At 34.7% G+C, this 13,838-nt stretch overlaps 1 protein-coding gene across 6 annotated transcripts in view; it reads left to right on the top strand.

The window, feature by feature from the left end:
- rnf123 (ring finger protein 123) overlaps positions 1–13,838 on the top strand; it is a 148,579-nt gene that overhangs the window by 14,490 nt on the left and 120,251 nt on the right. For 5 of the 6 annotated variants that reach the window (XM_081384937.1, XM_081384933.1, XM_081384934.1 and 2 more), the window contains exons 16-22: positions 3,895–4,012; positions 4,173–4,272; positions 4,348–4,409; positions 4,600–4,671; positions 5,256–5,376; positions 6,157–6,258; positions 12,979–13,079. In XM_081384937.1, the coding sequence (XP_081241063.1) occupies positions 3,895–4,012; positions 4,173–4,272; positions 4,348–4,409; positions 4,600–4,671; positions 5,256–5,376; positions 6,157–6,258; positions 12,979–13,079 (676 nt within the window). The remainder of the gene's footprint in view (positions 1–3,894; positions 4,013–4,172; positions 4,273–4,347; positions 4,410–4,599; positions 4,672–5,255; positions 5,377–6,156; positions 6,259–12,978; positions 13,080–13,838) is intronic. The other variant, XM_081384938.1, reaches the window with a different exon arrangement.

The raw sequence follows: 13,838 nt of genomic DNA, 5'->3' as shown, positions 1-13,838 counted from the left end.
CGCCAGAGAGAAATGCACATTTCATATAGATTAGCCTACATAATCAGAGAGTATAGCCTATTATTTTGGTTTGAATATTTTTGTTTAAAAGTAGACATTTCAAGCTTTCTGTAATATATAGCCTATATTTATCAAATCTGTGAGGCACAAGTTGAGTTTCGGCGCCCTCCAGTTCACATGCAGTGATCGCGTACCAGCGCCTTATTTTGCCTGCTATATATTTGCTTCTTATTTAATAAATACGGGCAATTGATTGATAAAACATTGATCAAAATTCAGATAAAATTTATACAAGACGAAAATCTTTTAAAAAGAGTTTTCTATAAAACAAAACATTTTGAATCAACTCGCGCATCACTGATAGGTAGATATTTAGGTAGATGGGTAGATATTTAGGTAGATGGGTAGATATTTAGGTAGATAGGTTGATATTTAGGTAGATAGGTTGATATTTAGGTAGATAGGTTGATATTTAGGTAGATGGGAAGATATTTAGGTAGATAGGTAGATATCTAGGTGGATAGGTAGATATCTAGGTAGATAGGTTGATATTTTGGTAGATGGGTAGATATTTAGGTAGATAGGTTGATGTTTAGGTAGATAGGTTGATATTTAAGTAGATGGGCTGACATTTAGGTAGATATCTAGGTAGATGGGTTGATATCTAGGTAGATGGGTTGATATCTAGGTAGATAGGTTGATATCTAGGTAGATAGGTTGATGTTTAGGTAGATGGGTTGATATCTAGGTAGATGGGTTGATATTTAGGTAGATGGGTTGATGTTTAGGTAGATGGGTAGATATCTAGGTAGATATTTAGGTAGATAGGTAGATATTTAGGTAGATGGGTAGATATTTAGGTAGATGGGTAGATATTTAGGTAGATAGATTGATATTTAGGTAGATAGGTTGATATTTAGGTAGATATCTAGGTAGATAGGTTGATATTTAGGTAGATGGGTAGATATTTAGGTAGATAGGTAGATATTTAGGTAGATAGGTTGATGTTTAGGTAGATAGGTAGATATTTAGGTAGATAGGTTGATATCTAGGTAGATTGGTTTATATATAGGTAGATGGGTTGATATTTAGGTAGATGGGCTGATATCTAGGTAGATAGGTTGATATATAGGTAGATAGGTTGATGTTTAGGTAGATGGGTAGATATCTAGGTAGATATTTAGGTAGATAGGTAGATATTTAGGTAGATGGGTAGATATTTAGGTAGATGGGTAGATATTTAGGTAGATGGGTAGATATTTAGGTAGATAGATTGATATTTAGGTAGATAGGTTGATATTTAGGTAGATATCTAGGTAGATAGGTTGATATTTAGGTAGATGGGTAGATATTTAGGTAGATAGGTAGATATTTAGGTAGATAGGTTGATGTTTAGGTTGATAGGTAGATATCTAGGTAGATTGGTTTATATATAGGTAGATGGGTTGATATTTAGGTATATGGGCTGATATTTAGGTAGATATCTAGGTAGATAGGTTGATATCTAGGTAGATAGGTTGATGTTTAGGTAGATGGGTCGATATCTAGGTAGATATTTAGGTAGATGGGTAGATATTTAGGTAGATGGTTAGATATTTAGGTAGATAGATTGATATTTAGGTAGATGGGTAGATATTTAGGTAGATATCTAGGTAGATAGGTTGATATTTAGGTAGATGGGTAGATATTTAGGTAGATATCTAGGTAGATAGGTAGATATCTAGGTAGATAGGTTAATATTTTGGTAGATGGGCTGATATTTAGGTAGATAGGTTGATGTTTAGGTAGATAGGTTGATGTTTAGGTAGATAGGTTGATGTTTAGGTAGATGGGTAGATATATAGGTAGATAGGTTGATGTTTAGGTAGATGGGCTGATATTTAAGTAGATAGGTAGATATCTAGGTAGATATCTAGGTAGATAGGTTAATATTTTGGTAGATGGGCTGATATTTAGGTAGATGGGTAGATATATAGGTAGATAGGTTGATGTTTAGGTAGATGGGCTGATATCTAGGTAGATAGGTTGATGTTTAGGTAGATGGGTAGATATATAGGTAGATAGGTTGATGTTTAGGTAGATATTTAGGTAGATAGGTAGATAGGTTGATATTTAGGTAGATGGGAAGATATTTAGGTAGATAGGTAGATATCTAGGTGGATAGGTAGATATCTAGGTAGATAGGTTGATATTTTGGTAGATGGGTAGATATTTAGGTAGATAGGTTGATGTTTAGGTAGATAGGTTGATATTTAAGTAGATGGGCTGACATTTAGGTAGATATCTAGGTAGATAGGTTGATATCTAGGTAGATAGGTTGATGTTTAGGTAGATGGGTTGATATCTAGGTAGATGGGTTGATATTTAGGTAGATGGGTTGATGTTTAGGTAGATGGGTAGATATCTAGGTAGATATTTAGGTAGATAGGTAGATATTTAGGTAGATGGGTAGATATTTAGGTAGATGGGTAGATATTTAGGTAGATAGATTGATATTTAGGTAGATAGGTTGATATTTAGGTAGATATCTAGGTAGATAGGTTGATATTTAGGTAGATGGGTAGATATTTAGGTAGATAGGTAGATATTTAGGTAGATAGGTTGATGTTTAGGTAGATAGGTAGATATTTAGGTAGATAGGTTGATATCTAGGTAGATTGGTTTATATATAGGTAGATGGGTTGATATTTAGGTAGATGGGCTGATATCTAGGTAGATAGGTTGATATATAGGTAGATAGGTTGATGTTTAGGTAGATGGGTAGATATCTAGGTAGATATTTAGGTAGATAGGTAGATATTTAGGTAGATGGGTAGATATTTAGGTAGATGGGTAGATATTTAGGTAGATGGGTAGATATTTAGGTAGATAGATTGATATTTAGGTAGATAGGTTGATATTTAGGTAGATATCTAGGTAGATAGGTTGATATTTAGGTAGATGGGTAGATATTTAGGTAGATAGGTAGATATTTAGGTAGATAGGTTGATGTTTAGGTTGATAGGTAGATATCTAGGTAGATTGGTTTATATATAGGTAGATGGGTTGATATTTAGGTATATGGGCTGATATTTAGGTAGATATCTAGGTAGATAGGTTGATATCTAGGTAGATAGGTTGATGTTTAGGTAGATGGGTAGATATCTAGGTAGATATTTAGGTAGATGGGTAGATATTTAGGTAGATGGTTAGATATTTAGGTAGATAGATTGATATTTAGGTAGATGGGTAGATATTTAGGTAGATATCTAGGTAGATAGGTTGATATTTAGGTAGATGGGTAGATATTTAGGTAGATATCTAGGTAGATAGGTAGATATCTAGGTAGATAGGTTAATATTTTGGTAGATGGGCTGATATTTAGGTAGATAGGTTGATGTTTAGGTAGATAGGTTGATGTTTAGGTAGATAGGTTGATGTTTAGGTAGATGGGTAGATATATAGGTAGATAGGTTGATGTTTAGGTAGATGGGCTGATATTTAAGTAGATAGGTAGATATCTAGGTAGATATCTAGGTAGATAGGTTAATATTTTGGTAGATGGGCTGATATTTAGGTAGATGGGTAGATATATAGGTAGATGGGCTGATATTTAGGTAGATAGGTTGATGTTTAGGTAGATAGGTTGATATTTAGGTAGATGGGTATATATCTAGGTAGATTGGTTCATATTTAGATAGATTAATAGATACGTAGATGGTAAGATGTGTATGTATATTATTTGTATAAGTATATATTAATTGCTTAACAGTAGAACTAGAAGGCAGTTTTTGTCATAATATGAGCGTTCTTATTCCTTCTTCTTTCTTGTTCTTATTCATACAGAGGAAGAATAGAGAAGTTAGATGTATTTATCTTGGAGATTTAATTGGTGTTGGTCCTTAACAGTCTCACGTTTGATGTGCTTCGGTCTGTGGTCTTCTTCTACATCAAGACCCCTCTGAGAGTAAAGGAGGCAGGGCTCGAGGAACTCATCCCCACCACCTGGTGGCCAACACGCTTCGACAAAGAGGTCAGAAACACCTGTCCAGATCATGATCATCAACCACTATATAATGCATATGTATATACAAAAGGTGTTTCCTGAAATGATCCCGTCAAACGAACACTAATCTGAGCCGAGCCCTGGTTTAAGCGACAGATGAATGATGATTCTCCTGACGTGTGTCCAGGGGAAAGACGAGAGAGACACGCGCGAGGAGACGGCCGAGGAGAGGCTGAGGCGTCGAGCGTACGAGCGCGGGTGTCAGAGGCTGAAGAAGAGGATTGAGGGTATGTCACGGTCACTCACACTACATCAAATCTGCAGTCCCGTCTATCAGTGTAACTCTGAGTCTGTGTGTTTAGTTGTGGAGGAGCTGCAGGTTCAGATCCTGAGGTTGATGCTGAACAACAAAGACAAGGGGACGGTACGTTGATGCGTGTTTTACACACGTCTTGTTTTGTGTGAGGATAAGAACTCGAAATGTCTTGTGGCGGCCTCCACGAACAATTGTACTGAAAAATGACGCAAAATTCTGCGATATCAAATATGTTCCAGACCTTAAAGTTGTTTCTGGGCCATCTTTTCCTGGGTCACACGGATCTCTCTCTTCACAGGGCGAAGCATCTCGATACATTTTCCTGAACAAGTTCCGCAAGTTCCTTCAAGAGAACGCCAGTAATAGAGGGGTAGGACACCGGACATGCTGACTTTACATATATTCAAATAGAATCTAGATATTCTTTGAGGAAATTCAATGTAAAGGGATAGTTCACCCAAAAATGAAAATTAGCTCATGATTTACTCATCCTGATGTCATCCTAGGTGTTTATGACTTTCTTCTTTCAGACGAATACAATCAGAGTTATATTAAAAAATGTCCTGGCTCTTCCAAGCTTTATAATGGGAGTTTTTAAGATAACGTAATATAATATATCGTCTTAAAGAAGAATGTCATAGACACCTATGAATTGAGGTTGAGTAAATCATGGGGTAATTTTCATTTCTGGGTGAACTATCCCTTTAATGTGTATTGATGACTGGATGTTGTTCTGACGTAAAAATTGAAGAATTTATTGTGCTCAGATCGTTCTATTTGTCATTGAATTTGATGATCATCACTCACACTTAACAGCAGAAAGTGTATATGGCCATTTTCTGTAACATGATTGTTATCGATTGGATTGTTTCAGTTGTTCCCCGGTAATCAGGGTTTTGATGTTTGCCTCATGCTTGATGCGATGTGACGTTATGTGTGTGTTTGTGTGTTCAGAACCCCACAGTGTTGTGTCCTCCTGAATACATGGTCTGTTTCTTACACCGTCTCATCACGGCCATTAGGAGCTACTGGGATGAAGGGAAGAGAAAAAGCCCCGGATCCATCAACAGTGAAGGTAGAGAACACACACGTAATAAATATGTATTTTTGGTGATCAAAGATGTGTTTTAAGGGATACAATTATTGACTACAGGGGGAGTAGTTCATTATGAAATCAGCACAGCTGTATCACCAATGTATTTTTGACTTTATGCCCCAAAAAGTATCAAAATAAATTTTCATTCAAAAACTCCTCAGAGAAGACGTGCATTCAAATGCATTTTATGTTTTAATTTGTTTTTGAATGGTTTTAGCAAGTTATTATCGTAAACGAAAATTATTAAAATATATTTAATAATTTTTAAAGCTGAAATAAACTAACTGAAATAATTTTGTTGAAGCACTAAAAGTAAAGAAATGAGTTGAAGCAACTAAAACTGAAATAAAATGTAAATAAATATATTAGCACGACAATATAAAAAAAATACTAAAGAGGAAGTATAAAAATAAAAGCTAATTCAAAATATTAATAAAAATCGAATTGTATATACAGTAAATAATACTAAAATAACAGTTTATTGGATCCAGACAAAAAAGTGCAATATAAAATACATTTATCCCAATTAAGATATCTTTTCTTTTTTTTTAAATATTTTTTGTTTGTAAAACACCATTAAAATGTTACATTAAATATTAAAAATATTTGTTAATTAAAACAAAGTTAAAATAAAATTAATTAATTATTAATTGAAAAGCTTAAACTAAATGTAAATTAGTTTCAACTGACTGAAAATAAGTTTGAAGCTCAGAAATGAATTTGAATGTCATGTGATTGACCCAGTTGTGTTTCCGTCAGACGCCTACGTTCCTCCTCAGCTCTTCTACAACGGGAAGGTGGATTACTTCGACCTTCAGCGTCTGGGAGGACTTCTCTCGCATTTGAAGAAAACGCTCAAAGGTTGGTTAAAAACCACAAGTAAAGTGTGCTTGGTCACAGAATTACCCAGTGTGCATTGCACTAGACTCCACCAGAGGGAGCACAAGGTCAGTTTTTTTGAGTGTTACTCACACTGACAGCACAAGCTTCAATAAATAAAGCATTCCTGTATCAGGTTTGGCAATGACAGCATTACTTTTGTTTTCCTTGTTCATTTTGTTTGTTCTCAAAAACTCACTTTAATGCTCACAGACGTAAAGTTTTTCTTTCTAAATCTTCCTAGACGTAAAATGAGACGTGCAATCTCATAGTGATGTGCCTATTATGTTCGTTTTGTTGAGTAACCTTTGAAAATTTGCTATTGATCTGCTCATAGCTGCCAACCAAATGGTTTAGATCGATCAACTTCCCAAATTAGTTTTAAATTGAGACCGAATAGATTGTTCACATCCTGCAGGGTGTTTTCCTTTCCTTTTTTTTAGTTTACGACTTTGTTATTAAACTCAAAAATGTTGGTGGTCTTTACTTTGATTTGTGGCATCATTAATATTTGTGAAACGGTGGGATAAGATGGATGCTGGCGGCGCTTAGTAGGACTGGGATGCAGATGCATATTGATTTCCCTTCAAGGCAGCGGCACAAATGCCGCAAAAATATTGACGAACTGCAGGAAACGCGCCAAGAAAGAGTGAGAGAGAAAGGAATTGGTGTGTGCTGTTCCTTTTATGTAATGATATGTTTTTTTTGTGGTTTGCATTAGATGATTTTATTTGTCTAAGGAGTTTGTCAGGAGTTTGCCTGGATTGGCTGCATTTTCTGTGGTAAAGTACAAATTTGCATGTGACCCCAAAAACAATGAGGATCTCAATTTGGGAGACAAAACAACATCCACCCATCCACCCATCCATTCATCCATCCATTCACCCATCCATCCATCCATCCATCCATCCATCCATCCATCCATCCATCCATCCAACCATTCATCCACCGATCAACCCATCCATCCATCCATCCATCCATCCATCCATCCATCCATCCATCCATCCATTCACCCATCCATCCATCCATCCATCCATCCATCCATCCATCCATCCATCCATCCATCCATCCATCCATTCATCCACCCATCCCTCCATCCATCCATCCATCCATCCATCCATCCATTCACCCATCCATCCATCCATCCATCCATCCATCCATCCATCCATCCATCCATCCATCCATCCATCCCTCCATCCATCCAGTCCATCCAATCCATCCGTCCATCCATCCAACATCCATCCATCCATTCATCCACCCATCCTTCCATCCACCAATCCATCCAATCCATCCAATCCATCCATCCATCCATCCATCCATCCATCCATCCATCCATCCATCCATCCATCCATCCATCCATCCATCCATCCATCCATCCATCCATCCATCCATCCATCCATCCATCCATCCATCCATCCATCCATCCATCCAATAATGTTAAATTTAAACAAACCATTCAAACTTTGTTTGATTTATGGTCGCATTGATGTAAAGCTGTATTTGCAATACAGTGTGACAGAAACAGTAACATAGTGATCTTTCATGCTTACACCCTTACTTTTGGGAAAATGTTTCCAAAACAGCTTTATTATTTCTGATGGTGAAACCACTGGCATTATTATTGAGTGCTGGGTAGATTATTTACAAATTGTAGTCCAATACTAAATACAAATCACATGACAAATTTTTTTTGCTAGTAATGAAATCTATTAGATTACACATTTTAGGTGTAATCTGACTACTATTTGATTACTTCTGACTGAACTTGTTTTTCACATTGATTTGAATAGGATCATCTTCTGCCATATTGATATAAAAATGCAAAGAGAAATAAAATGTATTCCATTCTTTATCAACAACATGAAGTGCATTAAACAACATTACACTAAGTCAGGCTTTTTCCAAACTAATTTGTAAATTGATGAAAAGTTAATAATTATTTAAATCTTAAAAATGTTATATTAGGAACATTACAAAAAAGATTTGAGGAGAATCAGTACATTATTAATAATTTACTGCCATTTTGTGAATATTGCGTAATCATGTAATCAGTAAAAAAGTAACTGTAGTGTCATTACGAGTATTTTAAAGTGTAATCTAAATTACGAGTTTAACTTTAACTGATTACGTAATCCAGATTAAAATTGGCATTAAAAATGGCTTATCGTTCATACAGAAAAAAACTATTTAAACATCCACAAATTTAACACATCACTTAAAGTTCGTAACATTGCAAATTTTTGGTAGTTTTGTATGTAGTTTATGAATCGCCTCTTAATCGCATACTTCATATTTGCATTATTTCCTGATCAAGTTCCCCCACACTATACTTATCAATAAAAGTGCCAAAATTGCCAAAATAGTACAAGAAATGTGCTAATCTGACCTTTGACATGCTCTTTTCTTTAGCACATTATGTTTTGGCACACATGTAATCTAGTGTACTATACAGAACAGATGCTACGCAAGTTATGAATCAGCCTAGTATTCACCCATTGTGATTAAATTAGAAGGCGTCTTCAACATTTGTGTTTGATTATGTGTGTTTCATTGGTGGAGAGAGGCGAGGCACGTCTTGTCATGTGTCACAACTCTGCTGTACCAGAGTTAGAATTCATTAATTCTCACTCAGTCTCTCCATTTCTTTTGTTTCCTTAAACACACATCTTCTCCCGGCGTTTTCCATTCTCCGCCCTCGTTTGATTAAAAGCTGATAATTACATTCCTTGTTTCCCCGCTGATTCTGCAGAAGCATCTCTTTCTCCCTCTGGTGCCTGATTGAACTCTTTTGGGACTTTGAGGAAACAATCAAAGCCATCCGAGAGTAAAACAAGACTTCGGAAAGGACAAATTAATAGTGGTACACACTTTTTTTTTTTTTTTTTTTGCAGTGACAGTTTCGAATCAGCACCTGTCAGATTTGATTGTCTGAAGAATTTGTGTACAAAATTTGGACCTTGTCATCACTGCATCTTGACAATATTGGTTTATGTTTAGCAGCTGCTGAGGGCTTATCTTTCTTGACATATATTACATAATTAGTTTTTAATTGTTGATTTTGGCCATCGAACCTTGCAGTGTTTGTTTGCTCTCAATATTATGCAGCCAAACCCTCCATCTGCTCCTCATCTTTTTCAGCACAGAATATGGTTCAATTATTCAGTAATGTTTCATTATTTGTGGCTTATTAGTTGTTCTGACCATAAAGCGCTGCAGGAATGAGTCCTAAAACCAAGAAACGAATTTTGAACAATTTTCATTGTTCCCAAAGTCGCTGAATGGGTTTGAATGGCTTTTTGGTTAAAGATGTTCATGTTTTCTTACTTCAGTCGAAAAGAAATTAAGGTTTTTGAGGAAAACATTCCAGGATTTTTCTCCATATTGTGGACTTCAATGGGGTCCAACAGGTTGAAGGTCCAAATGTCAGTTTCAGTGCAGCTTCAAAGTCTCGACACGATCCCAGCCGAGGAATAAGAGTCTTATCTAGATAAACCATCAGTCATTTTCTAAAAATAAATACAAATAATAACATTTATATACTTTTTAACCGAAAATGCTCGTCTTGCACGTCCACGACTTCACGCATTACGTAATCACGTTGGAAAGGTCACGAAAATGTAGGGTGGGACGAAATATTCCATCTCATTTTCTCCTCCAATCCTAAAATCGCCCGACATCATTGTTCTACCTTTTATTTTTTTAGTAATTTTTTTTTTTTTTTACTTAGTCTTTGCACGTTCACATTGTAAACACTAGGTCTGTACTTCCGCCTATGTCACGCGTGACCTTTCAACGTGATTACGTAATGTGTGGCTACGTAATTTTCTGTTAAAAAGTATATAAATGTTTATTTTTTTTTAGAAAATGACTGATGGTTTGGCTAGATAAGACTCTTATTCCTCGGCTGGGATCATGTAGAGCCTTTGAAGCTGCACTGAAACTGACATTTGGACCTTCAACCCACTGGTTGCCATTGAAGTCCATTATATGAAGAAAAATCTTGGAATGTTTTCCTCAAAAACCTTAATTTCTTTCTTCAGACTGAAGAAAGACATGAACATCTTGGATGACCTTTACCATCGAAATAATTCTCGTCAATATCATCATCATCACTGAGCTTTTGAATGATTGTGCTTATTGATTGCATAGTATTGATTTAGGTCAAGTATAAAAGTAATCTCCACCAGTAATGATGATCATAATAATAAAACAAATCCCATTAGCCCATTTGACATTTCTCCAGCGCATGTTTATCGAACTACACTTTAAGCTCTTTCAACTTTTAACCCCAACCTTCTCTAACCAACATCAATTTGAGGTGAAACCGAGGTGCTCTTTCTCTGAATCTCTCTCCATACTGACTTCTTCTAATGGCTTCATCACACTCATTACGTGGCAAATCCCGATATTTTTACTCATAGCAAGCAAGTGGCAGCCGTACTCCGACCGGAGCCAGTTTATTTCCCTCACGGGGTGATTTTGGCATGTTTGCCAGGTTGCTTGCGGAGAATCGTGACTAACTGTTCCAGTGACTCAGATTTAGTCTTCTGCGACTGGCAAGTGTACTCTCTGTTCCCAGTTTTTGGGGGTTCAATATCCGTCAAATTTATAGACGTGACACTTTCGAATTTCGATGTTTATGGAGTCTGAGATTTATCAACGTCAATTAACAGACGGCCAGAGGTCATTCCCACGGGTGTAATGAAGCCGCTATATCAGCCTGACAACGAATTAATGAAACCACATCTTTCGGGTCATCCACCCTGTCAGAATTCATCATCTACTTGCTGTTAATTTATGATTCCGTTTGAGACGTCGTACAATAAATTATTAGATTTACTTATCAGATCGTTTAGTGGTCTTGATTAAGTAATCTTGTACACCTTATTTTCTGTAGCTCAGCTGATCCTTCATTAAGGAGATGATATGTGTAGATGTAAAAGTTATGAATATACTTTAAATTATAAAAAAATGTATTTATATTAAAGTAACATTTAGTTATATTCTAGTTATATAAATTTTTTATATATATATATATATATATATATATATATATATAATTAAAAATAAATACAAAATAAATTACATTTAATTTTTTTATACATTTAGTAAAATACTCAGAGGCAAACCTTGAATATATTATAAAATTATTAAACATATAATATAAAATTCTTTTAAATGCAGTTATTTATATTACAATAAAATTTTATTTAAATCTGTTTAATATAAAATAAATATCATTTCATTTTTTATAAACGTTATTTTCTGTGCTCAAAGTGGTAAACATTCAATAAATGATCAAATATTTTAAATGTAATTATTTATATTATAATACCATTTTATTTAATTCTATAATATAATTTTATTTATTCATTTTATTTTCTAATAAAATGTGCTCAAAGTGGTGAACATTCAATAAATGATAAATTATTTTAAATGTAATTATTCATAAATCCTGATTAAACTTAAATTAGATTTCATTTATGCAATATATAATTACATAATTGGTTTATGTTTAATAGATATTTAATATATTTTAAAATTATATGTAATAATACATTTATTTATTTTTCTTTTTTGTAAAATTTGCTCAAAGGGGTGAACATTTTTTTTAAGTTTTTATCATTGAATTAATTAAAAAATTTGGAAAACAAACAGGACTTTTTTTATATATATATATATTTCAATATAAATTTTAGGGCTGTCAAAAGATTAATCGCGATTAATCGCATCCAAAATAAAAGTTTGTGTTTACATAATATATGTGTGTGTACTGTGTATAATTATTTTGTATATATCAATACACACACATGCTTGTATATATTTAAGAAAAATTTGTAATTTATATATAAAAAAATTATATTTATATATAATATAAATTATATATAAGTATATACAGTATATGTATGCAAATATTTCTTAAATATATACATGCATGTGTGTGTATTTATATATACAAAATAATTATACAGTACACACACATATATTATTTAAACACAAACTTTTATTTTGGATGCGATTAATCGCGATTAATCTTTTGACAGCCCTAATATAAATATATTTTAATTAATTAATTTTACATTCTCTACCCCCCTCCTTAAAAAATACCCAGTAACACAGATCCTCCATAGACTTTCTAGGTCAATTCAGTGCTTAACTTGTACCTTACCATGATTAAAAAAATGCATTAATGTCCATATATTTCACTCCTTCACTTACTTAACTCCCAAGGCTGAGTTTTACCCTTCTCTCTCTCTCTTTCTCTTCTTCCTTCCCTTTTCCTTTCTTGTGAATTACTCCCGAACTGCTTTTACCGCCCCATTTTTCTCACAATCACGCTTCTATTGGACAGCCGGCCTTGAATAACCTTGGAAATGTAGACCTTTGGAGTGAAGTGGAGCACATATCTCTCCTAAAGCAGTTCTTATAAGCACTCTGACGTTTTGAAGCAAAGTTTTTTTATTACTTGGCTGTCCAGAAGAAGACAAATGTGTATTAATAAATAATAGACTGGAGTGTTCATAAAAAGTTGTGAGCTTGTCGTCCTCTGAGATGAGTTATCGAGCGTTGAAATCCGAGTCACACTCATTTCCAAAAGCCTCTTTTCGGGGGATTTTACAAACGAATCCAACTTCTACTCCAACTTCTTAGCTGTTTATGCATTTTAAAGTTGATTGTTTGACAGTTTTTGTTATATTTTAGATGACCTTGCCGCAAAGGCCAACATCATCATAGACCCGGCGGAGATCCAGGCCACCTCTATGGACGACTTGGATGAAGACGAGGAAACCGGAGCTGCTCAGGTGCCTTAATGTCTACCAAGAATTTATTTCAAGAACATATTTTGGCATGTAAAGTCATTTTGTTATGTAATTGTGAGAAATACGAATATAAAAGCATTTTGAAGTGCTCTGGGTTTGAGCTCAATCAGATTACCAAAATTAAGTTTGATTAGCAAAAATGTTTGATTAGCAAAAATGTGTAATTTTTACAATTTAAAGTGAGTAAAAATCTTGTTTGTCGCTTGAATCTTATTGCATCGGACACAGTGTGACAATGACTAGAGCAACTTTCCAGCTCAAACTTTTAACAGAAGAATTAACATTAAAGGGTAACTCTCGCCAAAATGCAACCTAGAGTCCTTTTGTTAATCTACCCGAGACAAACTTTCGTTTAAAAGCATAAATAGGATGGGAACGCCACTTTTAAGTTTGACCGTATTTTTGTTTTCGGTCAGATTGCCTACTGAATGGGAGTGAATGGGGCACGACTATGATAGCATCAAAAAATCTCTATTTTTAAAACACTAAGAAGGCTCGACACAACATGAAACTCTGAATTTTAGTATTGCTTCTTATATGCAGGGGTGCAAACAGCGCGTGTGTGAATCGTGCAGATCCGAAGAGTTTTTTTTTTTTTTTTTTTAAGGAGGGAGGGGGAGGGGGGGTTGAGAGGGTCTGATTATAATTTAACCAACAGTAATTCTGGATTGCGTCCACCAACAAGTAAATAGGAAATAAGCGAATCAGAACACTGCGCGCCAAACCAGCAGTATGTGCGCA

Source organism: Scardinius erythrophthalmus (genome assembly GCF_964197995.2).
Source record: "Scardinius erythrophthalmus genome assembly, chromosome: 14".
NCBI classification, from domain to species: domain Eukaryota; kingdom Metazoa; phylum Chordata; class Actinopteri; order Cypriniformes; family Leuciscidae; genus Scardinius; species Scardinius erythrophthalmus.
This window is presented reverse-complemented; position numbering and strand designations above follow the sequence as displayed.